Source organism: Hemitrygon akajei, chromosome 25 (genome assembly GCF_048418815.1).
Source record: "Hemitrygon akajei chromosome 25, sHemAka1.3, whole genome shotgun sequence".
Classification (NCBI taxonomy): Eukaryota; Metazoa; Chordata; class Chondrichthyes; order Myliobatiformes; family Dasyatidae; genus Hemitrygon; species Hemitrygon akajei.
In genome coordinates this window covers 28,654,027-28,678,782 of record NC_133148.1, presented here as the reverse complement: position 1 = coordinate 28,678,782, position 24,756 = coordinate 28,654,027, and the positions used below count along the sequence as shown (strand labels likewise).

The window sequence follows — 24,756 nt, the reverse complement described above, 5'->3', positions numbered from 1 at the left end:
ACCGTCACACTCAGATGTAGAAGGATTCTTCATTGTTGTTTCCATGACAATTTTTTTTGACCAGTCAGGGTTGTTAACCCTGAGCTGAACCCCCGAACCTGGAGGACCAGGAGACTGCTTGTAGTCTGGCCTCTACCCTTTGACCTGTCGGCATGGGTGACTCTACCAAGGGCCAAAACATAAGGTCCTTACTCCAGCCAACATAGCTCTCCAGGTCATTGAGGCACGCAAGCCTCCAAACTCTACGACAAGGTTGTGGTTCTCTTGGAGGACAGGCAGTGTCTTTACAAGAGGGGTGACCTCAGCCATTATCAATACTCTTCAGAGATTGTCTGCCTGGCACCAGTGGTCACATAATCAGGACTTGTGATCTGCACCGGCTGCTCGTACGACCGTCCACCACCTGCTCCCATGGCTTCACATGACCCTGATCGGGGGGCTAAGCAGTTGCTACACCTTGCCTAAGGGTGACCTGCAGGCTAGCGGAAGGAAGTACAATTATTAAAAATTATTAGTAATTAATCAGATAACAAGCTAGTTATCAGAAGAGAAGAATCAGAATCAGGTTTATTATCACCGGCATGTGACGTGAAATTTGTTAACTTAGCAGCAGCAGTTCAATGCAATACATAATCTGGCAGAGAGAGAAAAAAAATAAAACATAATAATAATAATAAATAAACAATTAAGTCAATAACGTATGTTGAATAGATTTTTAAAACGTGCAAAAACAAAAATACTGTATATTTTTTTAAAAAGTGAGGTAGCGTCCAAAGCTTCAATGTCCATTTAGGAATCGGATGGCAGAGGGAAGAAGCTGTTCCTGAATCGCTGAGTGTGTGCCTTCAGGCTTCTGTACCTCCTTCCTGATGGTAACAGTGAGAAAAGGGCATGTCCTGGGTGCTGGAGGTCCTTAATAATGGACACTGCCTTTCTGAGACAGCATAATCCGACAAATTTTTAATAATGCTCACCAAAAGTGTAAATGTTCTTCGATAATGTATTGGGATAATGGCCACCAGATAGTTGCCCACAGACTTAGACTGCCAAAAGAGTACTTCCCATTGGTGTGCTGCACTCCACAGTGCCCTACCACTCACTGTGTAAGATCTACCCTGGTCAGTCTCCCAAAGTGCAACCAAGTTTCTGGAAAATAGAGGATTGCTGAAATATTCACTGAACACGTATATAGGTGATTACCTCTACTAACAGCTGAGGATCATGCTCATTGCTTACTAGGCTCTGGGAATTGGCTCAGTGTTTTGGTCTTGATCGGAGAATGAACTCATAGAAAAGTTGCTCAAACAGCTCTTGTACCCCTTGATGGGGTTTCAGGAATGTCTGCTGCCCTGTTACTGCAGGTACTACGGTCTGGATTTTGTTGGATCCCAGTACCTTTGTGATCCAAAGGTTCTTTGGAAGTCAAGAACGAGGTATTGAACTTGCATTTGTTTTATTAAGTGTTTCAAGAGCAAAGAATGAGCAAAGGAAGACAAACTGTGGTAACTTCTACTTTACTAAAAGACCACTCGACAACTTGATGGCCAAAAGAACATCTTTATCTGGGACGGCAAATGATATTTACAATACAGGGGCTTCCAGGTACCTAGTGCGGCATGGGTGGAGGAACTATATCCAACACAAACGAAATAGCAGCCACGGTGATCTCATACCCAGATGAAATTTGACAAATTCCAGTCAGAGAGTCAGAGAAAAGTACAGACAGAAACAGGCCCTTCAGCCCATCTAGTCCATGCCGAACCATTTAAACTGCCTAGTCTCATCAACCTGCACCTGGACCGTACCGATCCATATACCTGTCCAAATTCCTCATAAGTGTTTAAATGGAACCACCACTTGCTCTGGCAGCTCATTCCACACTCTCACTACCCTCTGAGAGATGAAGTTCCCCCTCAGGTTCCCCTTAAACTTTTCACCTTTCAACCTTAACCCATGACCTCTAGTTTGAGTCTCACCCAACCTCAGCAGAAAAAGCCTGCTTGCATTTATCCAATCTACACCCGTCATAATTTTGAATACTTTCATCAAATCTCCCCTCAAGCTAATATGTTCAGGATATAAAGTTCTAACCTATTCAATCTTTCCTTATAACTCAGGCCCCGCAATCCTGGCAACACCCTTGTAAATTTTCCCTGTAGTCTTTCAAACTTATTTACATATTTCCTCTAGGAGGATGACCAGAACTGCACACACAATTCTCCAGATTAGGCCCCAGCAAAGTCTTATACACCTCAATATAACATCCCAACTCCTGTACTCAGTACTTCGATCTGTACCAAAAGCTTTCTTTACCACCCTGTCTACCTGTGATGCCACTTTCATTCAATTAGGAACCTATATTCCCAGATCCCTTTGTTCCACAGTACTCTTCAGTGCCCGACCGTTCTCTGTATAAAGCCTACTCTGATTGGTCCTTTCACCAAGCTTCTGTGAAAATAAAAAAATTACTGGAGAATTCACTGAACATGTATATAGGTGATTATATAAAAATACAGGCAAGCATAGGAAAGTTAAACCACAAGGAAAATGACAACACTACACCTTAATTAACCAATGCCCATGCACATATTACATGCCCCTGTTATACACCCCTTCGGTAGTGATGTTACAGCTTCAGATCTCTGCATTGATATCTCCAGCTTTCAGATTTTCTCTCCTTTAAGGCAGCAACTGCTTCCATTGTTTTTCAGGAACTTTCTGGTGGAGAATGATCCCAGGAACATTAACAAACTTGGTTGAATGTCAAATACACACTTGAAGCTCCTTAAGATATTTAATTACAAGTTACTGTTATTATCCATGACCTCTAGATAATACATTGCAGCAACTGGAATCTCAGAGCCCTCAGGCAATGATAACGCACACATGGGTTGCCAAAACAGGCAAGAAACGCTCTGAAACTTTCTTGTCCTACATAAAAGTGCGAAACACAAAAGACTATAAAATTCTATTTAGTACATCTGGGCAATTACAAATAAAACAAAGTAATTCCTCTCTTGCACTTTCAGTCTCACTCCCTGGGAAAAAAATACGCAATCCAGTTTGGTCTTCGATTGGCACCATTCTCATTTCCGGCTCCAAGAGGAATTCTATTCCACTTACCCACCTGTTGTGAAGTATACAAATCTTTTGTTATCGGCGGTCTTTTAGAGCTCTTTTAGAGGTTTCTTTGTTTGTGGCTCCCTGTTAGGAGACAAACCTCAAGGTTGTTTCATGCACACGTTCTTTCTAAGAAACGTACTTTCAACTGTGCACTTTCAAATCTGTGTCCCATAAACACAAGAGGTTCTGTGGATGCTCGACACATAAAAATGAGTGGAGGAACTCAGAAAGTCAGGCAGCATCGATGGAAAGGGAGAACCAGTCGATGTTTTGGGCCAAGTCCTGATGAAGGGTCTTGGCCAGAAAAGTTGACTGTGTCGAAAGGACATGGCTGTGGGCGAACCCAAGTGCTGGACACAGGCACGGAGGCGGGATCGAGAGGCGTTAGCACGTCACAAGCGTGCAATAGGTATCCAGGAGAGTCTTGATACAGAGACGAGGTTCACGTAGAGAATCCAGGAAAATGATACGGAACTTAGAACTGACAGTCCTAAAGGACTGTGAACCGAGGTTACTCATACAAGAGTCAACCAACAAACTGGCAGCTCCTTGTTGTGATTACAGGGTTTTTATTCTGTGTTTATTGATGGAAGGCAGGTGTGTGTAATTAGTGGAACTGGGAATGATTGGAAATTAGACGAGAGGATTAAAGCCCAACTACTGAAGCAATAGCAAGGTGGGGAATTGCCAGACGGGACCGTGACAGACTGTTTATCCCTTTCCATTGAAGCTGCCTGACCGGCTGAGTCCCTCCAGCATTTTGTATGTGTTACTCTAAATCTGTGCCCTGTTTTAAGCCAATCACACTGCTGAGGATGTTGTTACCCCACAAAGGTTGCTTATGCATTTCCTCATCCCCTTCATTGCCCTGTTTTCAGAATCCAAGTTGATGCCCCCAGTGTCGCTGACTTTGCCATGAGCAAATGCATTCTGCTGTCAGTTCTCATAACCCAGGGGTTGCTTCGCTATGCACTCAGTGGCCACCTTGTTAGGGATAGCTGCTCACTAATGCGGATATCCAATCGGCCAATCATGTGGCAGCAACTCAGTACGTGAAAGCATGAGGACGTGGTCACGAGGTTCAGTTGTTGTTCAGAGCAGACACCAGAATGGGGAAGAAATGTGACCTAAGTGATCTGCAACGACTGTTGGTGCCAGATGGGGTGGTTTGAGTATCTCAGAAATTGTTGATTTCCTAGGATTCTCATGCACAATAGTCTCTAGAGTTTTACAGAGAATAACACAACCCCCCCCCCCCCCCGAAAAGATATCCAGTGAGTGACAATTCTGCGGATGAAAAAATGCCTTGGTAATGAGAGACGTCTCGGGAGAGTGGCCACGCTGGTTCAAGTTGACAGTAACTCAAACATACTGTGCATTACAATAGCAGTGTGCAAAAGAACATCTCTTCTTTTTCCATTACTTATTAAATGTTTTGAAGAGGTAACAAAGAAGGTAGACAAGGGTAGTGTAGTGAATACAATGTACCGAGACTGGCCAAGGCCTTTGGAAAAGTGCCTCATTCTATGAATAACATAAGAGTGCAGGAGACCTCAATAGAATGGACAATTGGCTTGAATGCAAGGTTCAACAGACCGAACAGAAGTAAAGGAAAGAGTTGTCTTTCCAGAATGGCAGGAGGTGGAACTGGAGAAAATCTGCCGATGCTGGAAATCCAGTCTCTACTTTCTGCAAAGGCTGAGGGAAGTCCATCTCCCACCCCCCATCCTCATCACATTCTACAGGGGTTGTATTGAGAGCATCCTGAGCAGCTGCATCACTGCCCGGTTCTGAAATTGCACCATCTCGAATCTCAAAGCTCTGCAGCGGATAGTTAGGTCAGCTGAGTAGATCATCGGGGTCTCTCTTCCCGCCATTACGGACATTTACACTACGCACTGCATCTGCAAAGGAAACAACATTATGAAGGACCCCATGCACCCCTCATACAATCTCTTCTCTCTCCTGCTGCCTGGGAAAAGGCACCAAAGCATTCGGGCTCTCACGACCAGACTATGTAACAGTTTCTTCCCCCAAGCTATCAGACTCCTCAATATCCAGAGCCTGGACTGACACCTTACTGGCCTATTGTCATGTTTATTATTTATTGTAATGCCTGCACTGTTTTTGTGCACTTTATGCAGTCCTGAGTAGGTCTGTATTCTAGTGTAGTTGTTGTTTTTTTTTCTCTGTGTTGTTTTTTTTATGTAGATCAGTCTAGTTTTTGTACTGTGTCATGTAACACCATGGTCCTGAAAAACATTGTCTCATTTTTACTATGTACTGTACATAGCAGTTATGGTCAAAATGACAATAAAAGTGACTTGACTTGACTTGAAGATGCTGGAGGAACTCAGCAGTCCAGGCAACATCTATGGAGACGAGTAAACAGTCTATGTTTTGGGCCGGGACCCTTCATCAGGACTCACGATGAAAGGTCTCGGCCTGACACGTCGACCGTTTACTCTTGAGGGAGACTGCTGGGACTAATCTAGCTCCCAGTTTTACTGATATCTTTATGTGCCTGCTATTTTGCATAAGCTATGTGTGCTTTGTGCTGTGTGTGACTGTTGGCACTATGTTTGGTACCTTGGCCTGGCGTAATACTGTTTCGTTTGGCTGTATTCATGGGTATTCATATATGGTTGATTGACAATTAAATTTGAATTGAATTATATTAACAATTCAGACCAGATTCAAAACCACAGTTTCTAAATTTGACTGTAATAGCAAGTTGGGAAGGATCAACATGGCTAAGAACTGTAAAATCAAGAAGGTAGTAATAAACTTCAGGATTGGGAATATCAATGCACACAAAATGCTGGAGGAACTCGGCAGGACAGGTAGCATCTGTGGAGGGAAATGAACAGTCAATATTTCGGATTGGGGACCTTTCATCAGGCTGGAGAGGAAGCGGGTAGAAGTCAGAATAAAAGGGGAGGGGTCATAGTACAGGCTAGTAGTTGACAGATGGTCCAGATGAGAGGTAGAAGGTAGGAGGGTGGAGGGGGTTGAAAGGGAACAACATGAGAGGCTGGGAGGTGATAGGTTGAGAAGGCAAAGGCTGAAGAAGAAGGAACACACACAAAATCCTTGAGGAATTCAGCAGGACAGGCAGGTTGGAAGTGAATAGAGAGTCATTGTTTCCGACTGAGACCCTTCTTCAGGACCGAGAGGAAAAGGGGGAAGATGCCAGAATAAATGGGTGCAGGGAGGGGAAGGAGGCAGGTGAAGCCAGGTCGGTGGGAAAGGTCAAGGAGAGGAGAGTGGACCATTGGAGAAAAGGAAGTGGGGGGGAACCTAAGGGGAAGTAAAAGGCGAGTGAGAAGAGCTAAAGGGTCAGAGTGTGGAGCAGGGAAGGGGGTTGAAATTTGTTTACCAGACATTCATGCCATCAGTTCGGAGGCTAGCCAGACAGAATGGAAGGTATTGCTCCTCCACCCCTGAGAATATTGCCGTGTACCATTCATCTAGATCTTCTAATATACAGAAACAAACTGCAGCAAATTCAGAGTGGCTGACATTATTAGTGCATTTATTATTCTGCTTTTAATAGGAGGTATGCTTCCAGCCAAGAAACATCCGGAAAAATAGCCTCAATCTTTTGTTTCAACCAAAGCACTTTTATACGTTTTACAGAGTACAGTAATTATGTTGTTTCATTCCATAGCATTCCTCTTTATCTCATTCTGACATTTGTTCTTTAGAAGCTCTATCCTGTTTACCTCTGCTGTCAAAAAATCAACTCCAGCCATAAAACAAGTCTCCTGTCATAAAACGACAGCTTCCTATCATAAAACACACATGGACTTGTAAGCTTCCTATCCGAACCAGCAAAGCACCTTGGGATTACATAGATTCCATCGTGTTCACATGCTTTTGCAGAAGTTACAAATTCGTAAAGACTTCGGGGTTACAGATATATTTCCACAATATGAGAGGAGAAGGCTGTTATCCATGGAACGAAGGGAAGGGGGTGGGGAACCAGAGGGAGGAAGGTGACGAGGATGGGCAAGTTGTGGGATGGGGTGAGGTGGGGAAGGGGAAAGAGAAGGGGTGAGGGGGTCACAGAGGGGAGTGGTTGCCAGAAATGAACCAGTGGAAGCTTGATGTAAAGAAGTGTGAGTTGTTACCTTTCAACAAGAAAAAATTAAGTCTCAGTTGTCTGGCAAATAGCATGGGCTTGAAGAGTGAAGCAATAGCTTCAATGGTTCCATTTAATATCAGAGAATGTATGCAGTATACACCCTGAAATTCTTACTCTTCACTGGCATCCATGAAACAGAAGAGCACCCCAAAGAATGAATGACAGTAAGAACATTGAAATCCCCAAACCCCCTTCACCCCCCCAAGTACAAGCATCAACCACCAAGCAAGCAATACCAAAGCCCCCAGGAGAGACTCATGCTCTGCAGTACAGAAAAGCTAATCGCTCACTGTACAAATGTAATGCAAGTTAAAAATGTTTCGTCCGTTTTACAAAATTGAGAAGTAATAAAGTTTCATTAAGTTTTCATTGAATCTTGAAATATTAGAGGCAGTTGTGGTTTCCATCTATAAAGAGAATATGGAGGCTTTGGCGAGGATAGAGAAATGACTTACGAGCAGAATAGTTCATTATACCAGTCAGCAGAGGTTTAACAAAACTAAATCAGAATCAGATTTACTATCACTGATTTATAAGATGTGCAATTTGTTGTTTTTGTGCTGCAGTAAAGTGCACGGGCATAAAATTACTATAAGTTTCAAAAATAAATAAATGTTGCAGATGAAAGGAATAATGAAGTAGTGTTCATGGATTCATGAACAGGTTGATGATTTTATTTATTTAGTTATTATTTACTGAGATACAACACGGAATAGGCCCTTCCAGCCTTTCAAGTTGGGCCGACCAGCAATCCCTCGATTTAACCCTAGCCGAATCACTGGACAGTTTACCATGACCAATTAACCTATCAGCCGGTACGTCTTTGGACTACAGGAGGAAACTGGAGCACCCTGAGGAAACCCACACACTCATGGGGAAAATGTACAACCTCCTTGTGGACTGGGTCAGTAGTACTGTAAAGCGTGGTGTTCACCACTATGTGCCTCCCAATGATGGAGGTGAATATGTCATTCCTAAATCATTGAGTGTGTACCTTCAGGCTTCTGTACCATCTCCCCAATGGCAGTAACGAGAAGGTGGCATGTCCCAGTTTGTGAGGGTCCTTTGCGATGGTTGCCGCCTCGTTGATGGCCTCCTTGATGGTGGAGAACTTTGTGCCTGTGATGGAGCTGACAGAGTTCTCTTTCCTCTTTAAAGACTGAATCTCTTTTCACTTGGAAAGCGTTATCTGGGTCAGTGTTTAAAGTTATGAAAGGCTTTTTTGTACATGGAGTGAGGTTCTTATCCAGTATCTCCTCCTTCCAGTTGTTGGGAAGAGAGATTAGATAAGGAACTCAGAAGGAATAACCCTTCTGGATGGAGTGATTGGAAAATGGAGCAAATGAGGTAAGTTATTTAGATTCATGCAAGACGATGCTGAATAAACCTCTTACTCAATGTTAGCAAGACCAAGGATTGTTGACTCCAGGAGGAAATTGGAGGTCCCTGGGCCAATCCTCATCGGGAGATCAGAGCTGGAGAGGGTCAGCCACTTTAAATTGCTTGGTCTTATCACTTCAGATGAGTTGTCCTGGGCCCAGTATGTAAGTGTGATTACCAAGAAAGTACGGCAGCACCTCAACTTTCTTAGAAGTTTGCAAAGATTTGGCATGACTTTGACAAACTTCTATTGATATGTGATGGGCAGTATATTGACTGGCTGCATCACAGCCTGATAGAGAAACACCATTGCCCTTGGATGGAAAATCCTACAAAGAGTAGTGGGTACGGTCCATCCATCATGGTTAAAGCCCTTTCCACTATTGAGCACATCTACATGAAGTGTTGCTGCAGGAAAGCAGCATCCATCATCAAAGACCCCCACCACCCATGTCATGCTCCCTTCTCACTGCTGCCATCAGGAAGAAGGTAGAGGAGCCTCAGGATTCACACCACCCAGGTTCAGGAACAGCTATTACCCTTCAACCATCAGGCTCTTGAACAAGCGGGGATAACTTCACTCAACTTCATTTGCCCCATCACTGAACTGTTCCCACAACCTGTGGACTCACTTACAAGGACTTTTCATCTCACGCTTTTGATATTTATTACCTATTTATCTGTCCTGAAGTCCAGAAGAAGGGTCTCAGCCCGAAACGTTGACTATCTATGTATTTCCATGGATGCTGCCTGACCTTCTGAGTTCCTCCAATGTTTTGTGTGTGTTGGATTTCCAGAATCTGCAGCCTTTCTCTCGTTGATTATTGTCATCATGTCTTTTTTTTAATACTTATAGTATTTGCACGCTGGTTGTCCATCCTGTTGGGTGGGGTCTTCCACGGATCCTATTCTGGCGGCCCGCACACGAGGGACTCGAACCGCCATCGGGAGCCGCGGGCAGACACGCGGTAGCGCGTTTGGCACTACCCGCTCGGGGCGGACCTTCCGGGGGCGGTCTGACGTCACGTCCGCCCCGCGGGTCGCAGGGGCCCATGGGAGGAGAGATTTAAGCGCGCGATTTTGAATCGTCTCTCTCTCTCTCTCTCTCTCTCTCTCTCTCTCTCTCTCTCTCTCTCTCTCTCTCTCTCTCTCTCTCTCTCTCTCTCTCTCTCTCTCTCTCTCTCTCTCTCTCCCTCTCCCTCTCTCCCTCTCCCTCCCTCCCTCCCCTCCCTCTCCCTCCGTGCGTTTCTTTAGTAGCGCGTTGGGCGCGACTACACTATTATGGTTATTGGATTTACTGAGTATGCCCACAAGAAAGAGAACCTCACGGTAGTATATGGTGATATATCCGTACTTTGATAATGTATTTACTTTGACCTTTGATGAAAATGGGAACAGAGGATTGTATTCATTGACTTCAAAGGACGACATATCATGATTTGGATGTGCAGAATAGCTTGTTTCTATCCGATATTTTTTATTCTCTCATCGAACATGACAGACCTGGGCAGTGTATTTTGCCCACTGCTGAACAGAGTGCCATGCTATAGGTCATTAAAAGTCCCGTGCACTCATTGGCCACTTCTTTTACATACTTCATGAACCTAATAGAGTGGCCACTGAATCTACGCTCCTGGTCTTCTGCTGCTGTCGCCCATCCACTTCAAAGTTCAACATGCTGTGCGTTCAGAGACGCTCTCCTGTGCAGCACTGTTGTAGCGCGTGGTTATTGCAGTTACTGTCACCTTCCTGTCAGCTTGAGCCAGTCTGGCCATTCTCCTCCGACCTCTGTCACTAACAAGGTATTTTTGCCCACAGAACTACCGCTCACTAAATGTTGTTTGTTCTTAGCATCATTCTATTAACTCTGATAATCCCAGGAGATCAGCAATTTCTGAGAAATTCAAACCACCAATCATTCCAAGGTCAAAGTGACTTAGGTCACATTTCTTTCCCCTTCTGATGTTTGGTTTGAACAATAGCTGAACCTCTTGACCATGTCTGCTTGCTTTTACGCTTTGCTTTGCTGCCACATGATTGGCTGATTAGATACTAGCATTAATGAGCAGGTGCACAGGCATTCCTAATAAAGTGGCCACTGACTGTACAAAGCCTGATAGGGTAAGTACAGACAGATTTCTTCCCGTAAGGACACCAGTAAACCAGATGGGATTTGACAGCAATCCAGTATTTTCATGGTCACTATTCTATTAACTGGCACAAAATTTTTATTCCATATTGATTTAATCAATTTAATCTCCCCACCTGCTGTGGCAAATTCCAATCTCATGCTTCCAGATCAATTTGTACAGGCCTTCAGAAAAGCAAGAGGCCCACCACATATTCTTGATAGTATTTAGCTAGCCTGCATGTTATCAAGTCATCCTGAGTTGCTTCAAAGCTAACATGAAGCCGTAAAGATGTAACTGTAAATTTAAAATGCAATTGGGATCACCGTCCATCTTAGTGCGATAGCTACTGCACAGGCTCGAAGTCAGCTGCACAGAATTTTAAACTTAGTCGGCTCCATCATGCGCACCAGCCTCCGTAGTATCCAGGACATCTTCAAGGCACGGTGCCTCGAGAAGGCAGCATCCATCATTAAGGAACTCCACCACCCGGGACGTGTCCTCGTCTCATTGCTACTATCAAGGAGGTACAGAAGTCTGAAGGCACACACTCAGTGATTCAGAAACAGCTTCTTCCCCTCTGCCGTCCAATTTCTGAATTAAATTGAATGATCTTTATTGCCATTATACATAGATACAATGAAACTCTGTTTGGCTTCCTCTCAGGCAATCAAACAAAGCGGTAGATAAAAACAGGACAGTAATTGAAAAACAGTATTAGATAGATAAGTAGCAGAAAAAAAGTTACAGCAGCATCAGAATGTCACAGTAACGCACAGAGTGCCGTTAGTGCGAGTATTTGAGTCCCTGTGTGTGCTCACAGTTTCAGTCATTGTTCTGTGGGAGTGGTGTGATGGAGGCCACCTTTTGCTGGACGGCAGTGGGTCAAACAGGGAGTGGCCGGGGTGTGTGGTGTCTCTGGTTCTGCTGATTGAATGGACATTGAACCCGTGGTCACTACCTCACTACTTTTTTTTATTTCCTATTTTTTTGAATTGCTTATTTAATTTAGCTATTTAATATATATCTACTTACTAAATTTCACAGTTTTCTTTTTCACTATTATTATGTATTGCATTGTACTGTTGCCATAAAGTTAACAAATTTCATGACTCATGCCAGTGATATTAAACCTGATTCTGGTATATTTTCTCAAGGGTCAGCATTGCCTTAGCCTCCTGAGCTGCATGGGCAGTCTATACACAGTCCTTTCCAAGCCTGGACTCAGCCCTGTCATAAACAAGAAAACTTTGGCAGTTTAAGGAAATATTTCTGCAAGCATAATAGAATAATTTTCGAGGTAATACTCTTGGATCGGCAACAGAAGGTGACTGTGGCCAAATTTTCTGTAATAAGATCACTTAATTGTTAAATCCTCAGAGGAGCAGTTTTGGAAATTGGTTACAGTCTCTGGGCATTAGGACGCTGGCGGTTATCTGCATGGAGCACTTGCTGTTTGTCTTGGTGAACTTAATAATATCACAAAGCTCACATATCTAATGGAGCTCCTGTGCTTTATCGGGGTATTTTGTATACATGTTCTGCGCGCAGACAAAATAATTATGACTTCCAAATTATCAAGATGCTTCGGAGATTCTGGGGTGATTTCCTGTTGGCAGAAACCTCTTCAGCTGGTGCTAAACGTATGGGGCTCTCCAACACTGAAAGTAATAGGACAAAGGGCAGAGATAATCTGAGAGAGAAATTAGATAAATACTGGATGGTGAAAGTTCAAAGTTTAAAGTTCAAAGTTAATTTATTATCAAAGTGTGTGTGTGTGACCATTTACAACCCTAAATTTATTATCTTGCGGGCATACTCAAGTCAAGTCACTTTTATTGTCATTTCGACCATAACTGCTATGTGCAGTACATAGTAAAAATGAGACAATGTTTTTCAGGACCATGGTGTTACATGACACAGTACAAAAACTAGACTGATCTACATAAAAAACAACACAGAGAAAAAAAACAACTACACTAGAATACAGACCTACTCAGAACTGCATAAAGTGCACAAAACAGTGCAGGCATTACAATAAATAATAAACAAGACAATAGGCCAGTAAGGTGTCAGTCCAGGCTCTGGATCTTGAGGAGTCTGATAGCTTGGGGGAAGAAACTGTTACATAGTCTGGTCGTGAGAGCCTGAATGCTTCGGTGCCTTTTCCCAGATGGCAGGAGAGAGAAGAGATTGTATGAGGGGTGCGTGGGGTCCTTCATAATGTTGTTTCCTTTGCGGATGCAGTGCGTAGTGTAAATGTCCGTAATGGTGGGAAGAGAGACCCCGATGATCTTCTCAGCTGACCTAACTATCTGCTGCAGAGCTTTGAGATTCGAGATGGTGCAATTTCCGAACCGGGCAGTGATGCAGCTGCTCAGGATGCTCTCAATACAACCCCTGTAGAATGTGATGAGGATGGGGGGTGGGAGATGGACTTCCCTCAGCCTTTGCAGAAAGTAGAGACTGGACTTCCAGCATCGGCAGATTTTCTCCAGATCCACCTCCTGCCATTCTGGAAAGACAACTCTTTCCTTTACTTCTGTTCGGTCTGTTGAACCTTGCATTCAAGCCAATTGTCCATTCTATTGAGGTCTCCTGCACTCTTATGTTATTCATAGTATGAGGCACTTTTCCAAAGGCCTTGGCCAGTCTCGGTACATTGTATTCACTACACTACCCTTGTCTACCTTCTTTGTTACCTCTTCAAAACATTTAATAAGTAATGGAAAAAGAAGAGATGTTGCACACCGCTATTGTAATGCACAGTATGTTTGAGAACTACGTAAAAAAAAACACAGAGAAAGCTACACTAGACTACAGACCTACACAGGATTACGTAAAGTGCACAAAACAGTGCAGGCATTACAATAAATAATAAACAGGACAATAGGGCGAGGTGTCAGTCCAGACTCTGGGTATTGAGGAGTCTGATAGCTTGGGGGAAGAAACTGTTACATAGTCTGGCCGTGAGAGCCCGAATGCTTCGGAGCCTTTTTCCAGACGGCAGGAGGGAGAAGAGTTTGTATGAGGGGTGCATGGGGTCCTTCATAATGCTGTTTCCTTTGCTGATGCAGCGCGTAGTGTAAATGTCCGTGATGGCGGGAAGAGAGACCCCGATGATCTTCTCAGCTGACTTCACTATCTGTTGAAGGGTCTTGCAATCTGAGACGGTGCAATTTCCGAACCAGGCAGTGATGCAGCTGCTCAGGTTGCTCTCAATACAACCCCTGTAGAATGTGATGAGGATGGGGGGGGTTGGGAGATGGACTTTCCTCAGCCTTCGCAGAAAGTAGAGATGCTGCTGGGCTTTCTTTGCTATAAATAAAACTATAATAAATAACAATGAAAGATCACGCCAACTTGACATTTAACCAGTGTGCAAAAGACACAATAAACTGCAAGTACAAACTAAAAGAAATAATAATAATAAATAAATGAACAATAAATATTTTAAAAAATGACTTGAAGAGTCTTTGAAAATGGGATCATTGGTTGTGGGAACAATTCAGTGACAGGGCATGGGAAGTTGAATGAAGTTATCCCGTTTGGTTCATGAGCCTGATGGTTGAGGGGTAACAACTTCTCCTGAACCTGGTGGTGCGAGTCCAGAGGTTCCTGTACCTTTTTACTGATGGCAGCAGCGAGAAGAGAGCATGTCCTGGGGGGGGGGGGGGGGGCGGGGGTCGCCATTGAAAGGACTGGAAAGAATTGAAAGTGTAATGAGAAGAAAGATGTAGGAGGGGATTTGCTAGGACACCTTTCTTAAGCTAAATGGCCTGGTTACGTGGCTGTAAACTCAAAGCAGTTCTGTATACAAAGTTACCGTTACTAATTCAGTTTTTATTTCAGGCCAAATATTATTGATCTAACATGTTAATAGGTTCAATTCTTGCCTCTGTCTGTAAGGAGTTTGTACTTTCTCCCTGTGGTGGCGTAGTTTTCTCTGAGTGCTCTGGTTTCTCCCACATTTCAAAGGCGTATGGGTTAGGGTTAGGAAGTTGTGGGTGCTATCGGCGCTGGACGCATAGCGACATTTTCAGGCTGCCCCAGCACATCCTCGGACTGTGTTGGTCATTCATGTATATATAGCTAGGGTGCCTAAGACTTTTACACAGCATTGTATTTGCCGACGAGGAGTTTGTATATCTGGTGCGAGCAAAGGACATTGGGAATGGCGGGAATGGAGACTGCGGGTGGGGTGTGGGACAGGTGGCAGAGAGGGAGTGTCGAGGTGGAGGATGGTCCGGGTACAGACTCATCCACCTTTGAGACACCAGGCAAGGTCACTTAATATCAAGCAACTGATTTATTGATCATTACAGAATGTCTCTCTGGTGCTTCCCACTCCCTTCCCCTTTTCCCAACCATGATCCCCCTCTCCCTGTCCCCTTCCCACTCTCAGTCCACAACAGAGACCCATATCAGAATCAGGTTTATCATCACTCACATACGTCATGAAATTTGTTTTTTTTGCGGCAGCAGTACAGAGCAATACATAAAATTACTGTAGTTCTGTGTAAAAGTCTTAGGCACCGTAGATATATGTATATTTGACTAAGACCTCTTAACATCGATACATATGTGGCAAATAAAGCTAATTTTTCATATTAGAACATCAGAATTAGGAGTGGAAGGAGGTTGCGTAGCCCCTTGAGCCTGCTCTGCCATTTAATATCCTGGCTAGACCTGTGGTTCAGTCACTCTCCTCCCCATCCTCGATCCTCATCCCCACTTGCTGCTGAACAACCCACCAGTCGCAGCCTTGGGGATACTCAACCGGTGAGTATCCACCACCCTCAGAGGTGGCAAGTGTCCGAGATTCCCAGTCCTCCATCTGAAGGCATTCCTGTGTGGGTGGAGTCTAAGAGGAAAGCTGCAGGAAGTTCCAGGAACTTGGACCTGGAATGTTGAGGGAATGCAGTCGAGAGCTGAAACCCACACAGGCCAGTGAATAACTGGGATCTTACGCCCTCACCTTCTAGACCATGGAAACTTTGTGAGGATCTACTCAAGATGACTTGCTAAAATGCTGCGTTCTGCTTTCTAGGTGGCGCAGAGTGGCCATCGTATTCTGAAGCCCTTACAACGAACAGATATGGTGAGGTGAGTGAGGTGGGATGTTACTTTGGTCTATCTTCTGTCTAGCTGGAACTTCAGTCTTTGTGCATACCCCTAACATCTATGAGTTAAAAAAAAAATATTTCAATCTGTGAATCAACAATTCAGGGATTATTTTTAATCTGTGGTGTGAAGTGGGCACCAGGAATGGACAGCTGTGGGAAAGGTAGCGTGCTGACACACTGTCGAAGCCTTGTGCAAATAACCTGCGGCCTGAGAGGGCTGCAGGTGGCTTACCGATACTGTGAAGTGGCAAAGCACTCAGTAATCGCCGGAACTGTGCTTGGAAACCTCCCAGCCTGCAGTATCTCCTCAGCCCCAGCCCCAGTCCGTTCGGCATGGACTAGAAGGGCCGAGATGGCCTGTTTCCATGCTGTAATTGTTATATGTTTATAAATGCCGCTCCTGCCTTCACCCCAATGGTTTCCCTGGGTTCAGATCATCACGAAGGTAAGAGTTGGTGGATGGGAAGTGAGCTGGGCTCACTTGCGTCAAAGCCAGAAGAGATCGTGGCCCGGATGGTGATGGGCGCTGCTTCCTCGTGGCAGTGCTCCTCGTAGATGTGCCCTATGGTTGGGGGCGGTTTTCCCTCGGAGGGATTGGGCTGGATCCTCTGCTTTGGTAGGCTCTTCCGTTCCTGGGCATTGGCGATTCCATTCCAGACTGTGATGCGGCCAGTCAGGATACTCCCCATCGTGCATCTTTAAAAGCTGGTCATAGTTTTAGATGACGTGCTGAGCCTATGCATGAGAACCCCTAAGAAAGTAGAGCTGTTGTTGTGCCTTTTTTGTGATGGCACTTACGTGCTGGTTCCAGGATAGATCTTCTGATATGGTAGCACCAAGAAATTTAAAGTTACTGACCCTCACTGCCTCCGATCCCCTCATGAGGACTGACTACAGCCCGCAGCTTCTTCCTTCTGTAGTCAACATTCAACTCCTCGGTTTTGCTGACGTTGAGTGTGGCATCACCTAATGGGATTTTTAACCCCCTTGCTATACACCCTCTCATTTACATATTTACTCACACCCGACCATCCTCCCGTTTGAGAGTCAATGATGGTAAGTAAACATGGCAGGCGAACTCCATTAGGGTTTACGGTACTTGGGAACACCCATCAGTGTGGAGAGCTTTGGGAATTGTAGACCCGGAGCCAGCAGTTCCTCTTTGGGCATCGTTGCAGTTACGACATCTCATTCTGCTGGCGATAAAGCCATAGACCTGGACCTGAGGCAATTGTGCTAGCGTTTCGAACATTTCTGAGTTTTCTCACGACTGATTTTACGCTTGAGTTCTGAAGCAGAACTCTCGAGATTGTGGGCAAACTGCCTCGTGTTGTTAACGAATGCCCATTTCTAGAGCGCCCTTCCTCAGAATCAGAAGTGCAGAATGAAATGAGCCGTGGGTATTGACCCAAAAGAAAATGGCAGTTGGTTCAAGGAAGAGGGTATGGGCCAAATGGGACTGCTCCCCTGGGAGTTAGCATGGACTTGATGGGCTGAATAGCCCTCTTCTATGTGGTTACCAGCATTAGATAGGTTCCAAAGGCCACCTTGTCGGCACAACCCTGCCTGCACGCAGATAAGTGACACTGGGAGTACTGGCGTTACTTGGAAAAGCTGGAAATGAAAGTTAGTTCTGGAATTTTATAATTATATTTCTGAGAAGTTCTCTTATCTCCTGAAACTGAATTTAAATACACCCTTGTTTGGATTATTAGTTCATTTAAATAAAAAAAGATTATGGGGCTGGTAATGGATGTTCAAGATTAATGAACTGTTGTAAATATGCTTGTAATAACTCAAGCAAAGGTATAACTTTTGGTTGAAGGGACTCCAGGGCTTAGAACAGGAATTCAAGACCACCAGATGTGTCATGGAAAATCTGGATGGTCCCGTTCTGACATGCCTCTACTTCGGACTTTTCCAGTTCTGACAAGAAGTCTTTGGTCTGGAGTATCCACAGTGCTTTCCTCACCATAGACGCTGCCTGCCTCCAGGACTTTTTTGCCTATGTTTCACATTTTTCACAACTGCAACCTTTGGGCCATCCGATAGGATTGACTCTTCAAGAAGAAATATCCCAAAGAGCGGTTAAGTCACACCCAGCAGAAAGTCAAAGTTCAAAATGCATCTATTCTCAAAGCATCTATAATATAGACAACCTTGAGATTTGTCTCCTTACAGGCAGCCACAGGACAAAGAAACCCCAAAAGGACCCATTAATAAAGGCCAACAAACACTCAATATGCATAGAGAAATAAAACAAATTGTGCAATAAAATAAAAGTAAGCAAATAGTATTTGGAACGAAAGTGAGTCCTCAGATATGAAGCCTGGAGCAGACCACAGCCTTAGCCTCAGTACAGCGCAGAGCGGAGCAAACATCGCGGAACAGACCTGACCCTTGCCTCCGATCCCGACACCCTGCCTTTTCGAGCCACCCAGCCGGTGTCTAAATCATCCGAACATCGGGTCGTTCCTTGTGAGCTGCCATAACCAGTGACAGCTTGGAACTGCGTTTGCCACAGTTGACTTCCCCGGCTAGATCAAGGCAACTGACCTAGTGGTAGTCAGCCCCAAAGGAGGTGACTACCTGCAGGTCAGAGGTCTTACAGCTGTGGGCCAGGTGAGCAAAGGTAGAACTTCTGCACAATTTTGTCACCCATATGCGGGGGTGGATTGGCAATGCTTGAGAACCGTCCATTGGATTCCCACAACTATCTTGCCTGGTAACATTACAATCATCACTTGGAAGGAATAAATACGTAGAGGCTTCAAAATAGTTGTGTGTTTCTGCTGTGTATGGGGTGATTACTCATCTGAGAGCATTTGTTCTAAGAAACGTCTCATTACTACCATCGGGGAGATGGTACAGAAGCCTGAAGACACACACTCAATGATTCAGGAAGGACAGATTCAAATCTCAAAATTCAAAGTAGGTTTATTATCGAAGTATGTATACATTGCCGGACAGTGGTGTAGTGGCATCGGCCCCAGACTTTGGAGCAGGTGGTCCTGGGTTCGAATCCGGCCGGCTTCTGGCATGCTTTTCATCCATGCTGGGTTGAGCATTGAGCTAGCAACTCGGCCCTGTATAAAGAAACGGCAAGGTTGTTGCCCGATGTACCGCGAGGCGCAGAGAGGAATAGCATACCACATTACATATATATACTGTACAACCTTGAGGTTCGTCTCCTGACAGGCAGCCGCAAAACAAAGAAACTCCAAAAGAATCCATTAAAAAAAGTCCCAATGCACGGACAGAGACAGAGAAAAAGATGCAAACGATAAAAGTAAGCAGATTGCTTCAGAACTGAAGCTTTACAAAAGACACGAAGCCAGGCGTCACTACACCCAGAGCAGGCCGCAGCCTCAGTTCAGCTCAGAGCCGAGTAAGTATCTTGGAGTAAGGAGCAGAACCAGGCAGAATCGACCCTCGCCTCGCCTCCGGACCCGACACCAGGACTTTTAAACCTGGCCCAGCGCTTAAATCGCCCAAACATCGGGTCGTTCCTTGCTCTCGGACTGCACTGGGGCCTGAAACCCCTGCCACCACGATTCGGCCCGTACCTGACCTTTCCAGTCTGGCCCAGCGCTTAAATCACTCAGATGTCGGGATTTTCCTCGGGGACCTTGCTCTACCTTCGTTTGCCTCGATCTTGCCTTCCCTGTGCCTCCGCCTCCGCCGCTGCTCGCCTCTCCATTGTTAGCGTTGATCAATATTAATATAGTGTTATCAATAAGGTATTTAATAATTTTCTTTGATTTGTTTTTTTACCACCGATAAGTAGTTCACTCCATCATCAGACTTTTGAAATGTTCACGAACCCATGAGCTTTACTTCATTATTCCTTTTATCTGTAATTTTTATTTTTGAAATTTATAGTAATTGTGGTCCGAAGAGCATGTTCTAAGACTGTAGAATATAGAACAGTGCAGAACAGCAACATGCTCCTCGGACCACAGATTTTTACCCAGCTAAGTAAGCTAACCCCTTCTCCGTGCACGTGGTCTACATCCCTCCATTCTCTGTACGTTCGTATGCCTGTCCAAGGACCTCTCAAATGCCTTTGTTGCATCTGCTTCCAGCACCACCACTCCTGGAAGAGCATTCATAGGCACACACTAATCTCTCTGCCACAAAAAAATGTCCCCCTCTCATCTAGCAGTAGACATTTCAGTACTGTGGAGAAGACACTGGCTGTCTTACTCTATCTAGGTCTCTCATAATTTTATAAACTTCTACCAGATCTCCCCTCGTCATGGTAGTGTAGTGGTTAGCACAACGCTCGACAGTACCAGCGACCCGGGTTCAATTCCCGCCACTGACTGTAAAGATTCTGTACATTTTCCCCTGTCGCTACTGGGGTTTCCCCCGAATGCTCCAGTTTGCTCCCACAGTCTAACCAGTCGGTAGGTTAATTGTCCTGTGATTAGGGTGAAATCGCGGGTGTCTGGGTGACGTGGCTTGAAGGGTCAGAAGGGCTTATTCCACACAGCATCTCAATTAAATAAATAAATAGTTAGATCTTCTGCCTCTCTGGAGAAACCAATTCAAGTTTGTCCCACCTGTCCTTATATTTATAGGCATCCGTTAGTCTTGTGAGATCATGGATTTGTGCCTTGGAAGGTTTCCAGGGCGCACACCTGGGCAGGGTTGTATGGGAGACTGGCAGTTGCCCAAGCTGCAAGCCTTCCCCTCTCCACGCCACCGATGTTGTCCAAGGGAAGGGCACTAGGACCCAAGCAGCTTGGCACCGGTGTCATCGCAGAGCAATGTGTGGTTAAGTGCCTTGCTCAAGGACACAACACGCTGCCTCAGCTGAGGTACGAACCAGTGACCTTCAGATCACTAGTCCGATGCCTTATCCACTAGGCTGTGTGCCAACTGTCCTTATACTATATGTACTCTAATCAGGCCAGCTTGAGGAAGTCTCTGCCTGCTTGCTATCAGCATCTTACCTGCAGCATGAGAGGATCCAACACTGTCGACCACCATCAAGAATCCGGGCCAAGCCATCTTCTCGCAGCTGCCATTGGGCAGAACCAAAGCATGAGGTCCCACACCACCAGGTCCAGGAACAGCTACTTCCCTTCAACCATTTCGTTCTTCCACCCAACGGCACAGCCACAGTATGGTTACTGTGCATTATTTTCCATACCAGGCGGTGATGCAGCCAGTCAATATACTCCCCACTACACATCTATGGAACTCATCTTTGACTTTAATCCAGGCAATATCCTGGAAAACCTTCTGAACCCTCTCCATAGCTTTCATAGTCTTCCTATAATGCAGAGACTAGGAATGAAGATCCTCCAGATCCTGTGAAGACTTTGGTTCACTAATTATTAAAGTATTCAAGATTGACCATTTAATGGACAGAGGTGTGGTAGAGATGATGAATCCTCAGGGATTCATTGACCCATCGGTGCTGGTAGGAGCAGAAAATGAAGATGACAAAGGTTTCCCTCAGAGGAAATGCAATTCTCGGTTTTTGAAAAGTCAGAATGATGTGCCAAGTGGACAGAAGGACAGCCTCAGTTGCTTTGTCATTAGTGTATTTGGGAATACTCTCCCTCCCCCTCTCTATCCCCCTCCCTCCCCCTCTCCCTCTCCCTTGCCCTCTCCATCTTCCTCATCATCTCCCTCCACACCTCCTTCTCCCTATCCTTTTCCCTTACCTTCTCCGTCTCCCTCTCCCTCTCCATCCCTCTCCACCTCCCCCCTCCACCTCCCTCTCCCTTGCTCTCTCCATCCCCCTCTCCCTCCTTCTCCCTCTCCTTCCTCTCTCCCTCTCCCTTTCCCTCTCCATCTCCCTCCCCACCTCCCTGTCCCTCTGCCTTACCCTCCCTCTCCCTTTCCCTCTCTGTCTCCTCTCCCTCCCTCTCCCTTTCCCCCTCCCTCTCCCTGCTTCTCCCTTACCCTCGCCTTCTCCCTTTCCCTCTCCATCACCCTCTCCATCTCCTTATTGATCTACCTCTCCATCTCCCCCTTCCTCTCCCTCTCCCTCGCAGCCTCTATTTCATGCCCCGCCACTGCCTAGCAGTGGGTGTAAGCGTCCATCCTCCCTGGGCCAGCCTTGTTCATGAGCGTGGTCCTGCCGGACGACCACAAGTGCTGTTCCAGAGCAGCAAGCAACTGCTGGAGGAACTCAGCGGGTCGAGCAGCATCTGTAGCAGGTAGGGAATAGTCACGTTACAAGTCAAGATCATGCCTCAGGACACTTCTGACCCAAAACGGCAACAGTTCCTTCCCTCCTACAGATACTGCGTGACCAGCTGAGTTCTTCCAGCTGATTGTTTGTTGCTCCTGATTCCAGCATCTGCAGTCTCTGGTGTTCCTAGTTCAGACTTTTTCTTTGAATGTGAACAATCCCAATTCATTTTTAGGTCAGTTTGACGAGTTTCTGCACTACCACCAGTCTTCCATGTGGTGGCATGCTGGGGCAATGGCATCAACACGGGTGATGCCAACAGGCTCAATAAACTGATTAGAAAGGCTGGCTCTCTTACAAGAGTCAAACTGGACACACTGGAGGCTGTGGTAGAACAAAGGACCCTCCAGAAAATCCTGGCAATTCTGGACAATGTTTCTCCCCCTCTGCATGCCACCTTGGCTGAACAGAGGAACACTTTTAGTAACAGACTAAGGCAACTGCGCTGCTCCAAAGAGCTCTATATAAGGTCATTCTTACCCTCGGCCATTAAACTCCATAGTAAGTGAACCTATAGCCAGGGATGCAATCTTGTAAATCTTGTACATTTTATTTTGAAGGTAACTTGGTTTTATTCATTCTTACTCTCTTCTAATATTTGTATATCTGTGCACTTGTAATGCTATGGTGACACTGTAACTCCCTTTGCTATCAATAAAGAGTCTACCTATCTATCTAATTAATATTAATATGAAGCACACCAACAATTTAGCACACCACAAATAGGCAAAATTCATTTTCTAGACATTTCCCTCCTTGCTTGCTTATCTGGGCATAGTTTCCCTAAAGGCTCCTCTGACCAGGATGACAGTGAAACAGGTTCAGTGCCAAGGAAGAAGAGAAGATTTGGCCTCGCGGACCTTCCCGATCTGGAGCGTCTACCCACGCTTCACATTCAAGGCCATGTCTGTCCAACCATATGGATTCGTCGGCCAGCAAGATAAAAAGGGCAGCCAGGAGCGTTCCTAGAAACACAGAAAATCAAAGTTTTAGAATTTTGTGCGCTGTTCTTCTGGGAACCCTTATCTGTTTAAGCTGGAGGCAGAGTTCCAGTTGCATGAGGAGAGATTACAGAGAAAGCATAAACACGTCCAAATGTGAATAAAAGCAAACACACTCACAGACCTTAATTATGGGTATATTTAAGGCAAAGGGTGGTAGATTCTTGATTGAAGGGCATGAAGGGATATGGGGAGAAGGCAGGAGACTGGGGCTGAGAGGGAAATGGATCAGCCATGATGAAATGGCGGAGTAGACTCAATGGGCCAAATGTTAAGGCTGTGATGCGACCTGTCAGGATACTCTCCACTTTGCATCAATGGAAGTTTGTCAAGTTTTTAGATGACATGTACAAACTTCTAATAAAGTAGAGATGCTGTCGTGCTTCTTTGTTACTGCCCCCCCCAACCATCAGGCTCCTGGCCAGAAGGGGACCAGAACCTACACTCAACTTGACTTGTCCCATCAATGAGATGTTCCCACAACCAATGGTCTCACTTTAAGGAGTCTTTATCTCATGCTCTCATTATTTATTGCTATATATTTATGTTTGCATTTGCACAGTTTGTTGCCTTCTGCACTCTGGTTGATCTTTCACTGATCCTGTTATAGTTATTATTCTATAGATTTGCTGAGTTTGTCCACAGGAAAATGAATCTCAGGGTTGTAAATGGTGACATATTTGTACTTTGATAATATAAAATTTAATTTGGACTTTGAACTTCGTGTTTACACTTACATACTGGATTTTATTCTGATATGATGGTCAGAATCAGGGTCTGATATTGCCAAGGAATTTACAGCTACTGGTTCTCTCCACCTCTGATCCCTTCACGGTGCACGGACCTCCTGATTGGGAATCATCTAGAAGCAACGATGAGAATGGTGATAATGGACACTGAGGGCAGCATACTGTTGCAGAAGGTAGAGCTGCCACCTCTCAGCTCCAGCCCCTCTGTCACAGAGCAGAGAAAGAGGCCAGTCAGCCCCACTCCTGCACCGTGCCTTCCTGCGCCAGTTCCAGTTATCTGCATTTGCCCCACATCCCGTGAAACCAGGGGTTCCCAAACACGGACCCCTTGTTTAATGGTATTGGTCCATGGCGTAAAAAAGATTGGGAACCCCTGTTCTAAGCTTTTCCTATCCATGAACCATTCATTTCAGTCCCCGAGGTCCATTTGAGGACATCCTTCAGGAGGGTGAACCCATGAAAAGGCATCTGTCTCATAAGGTGTAACTGGCCGAGTACTGAAGAACTGTAATAATCCATTGGCTAGCGTGTCTACCAACATCTTCAGGGTCTTGCTTTGGCAGTCTGCAGTACCCACCTACGTCAAGTAGACTTACATCACACTGGTGCCCGAGAAGAACATGGTGACCTGTCTCAATGGCTATCTTCCAGTAGCGCTTACAACCACTGTGATGAAGTGCTTTGAGAGGCTGGCTATGAAGCACATCAATTCCTGCCTGAGCAGTGACCTGGGTCTGCTCCAATTTGCTTATTGTCACAACAGGTCAACAGCAGATGTCATTCCATTGGCTCGTCACTCAGCTTTGGAACATCTGGACAGTGGAGATGCACACATCAGGATGCCCTGCATTGACTAGCTCAGCATTCAACACTACCACCCTCTTGAAACT

The 24,756-nt window shown here is 45.3% G+C and overlaps 1 protein-coding gene across 4 annotated transcripts in view; it reads left to right on the top strand.

The window, feature by feature from the left end:
- The window catches only part of LOC140716484 (gremlin-1-like), a 122,400-nt gene that overhangs the window by 7,678 nt on the left and 89,966 nt on the right, over window positions 1-24,756 (top strand). For 3 of the 4 annotated variants that reach the window (XM_073029254.1, XM_073029255.1, XM_073029253.1), the window contains exon 2: window positions 15,830-15,885. The exons of the other annotated variant lie outside the window; for it this stretch is intronic. In XM_073029254.1, the coding sequence (XP_072885355.1) occupies window positions 15,878-15,885 (8 nt within the window). In that variant the 5' untranslated portion in view covers window positions 15,830-15,877. The remainder of the gene's footprint in view (window positions 1-15,829; window positions 15,886-24,756) is intronic. 4 annotated transcript variants of the gene reach the window in all.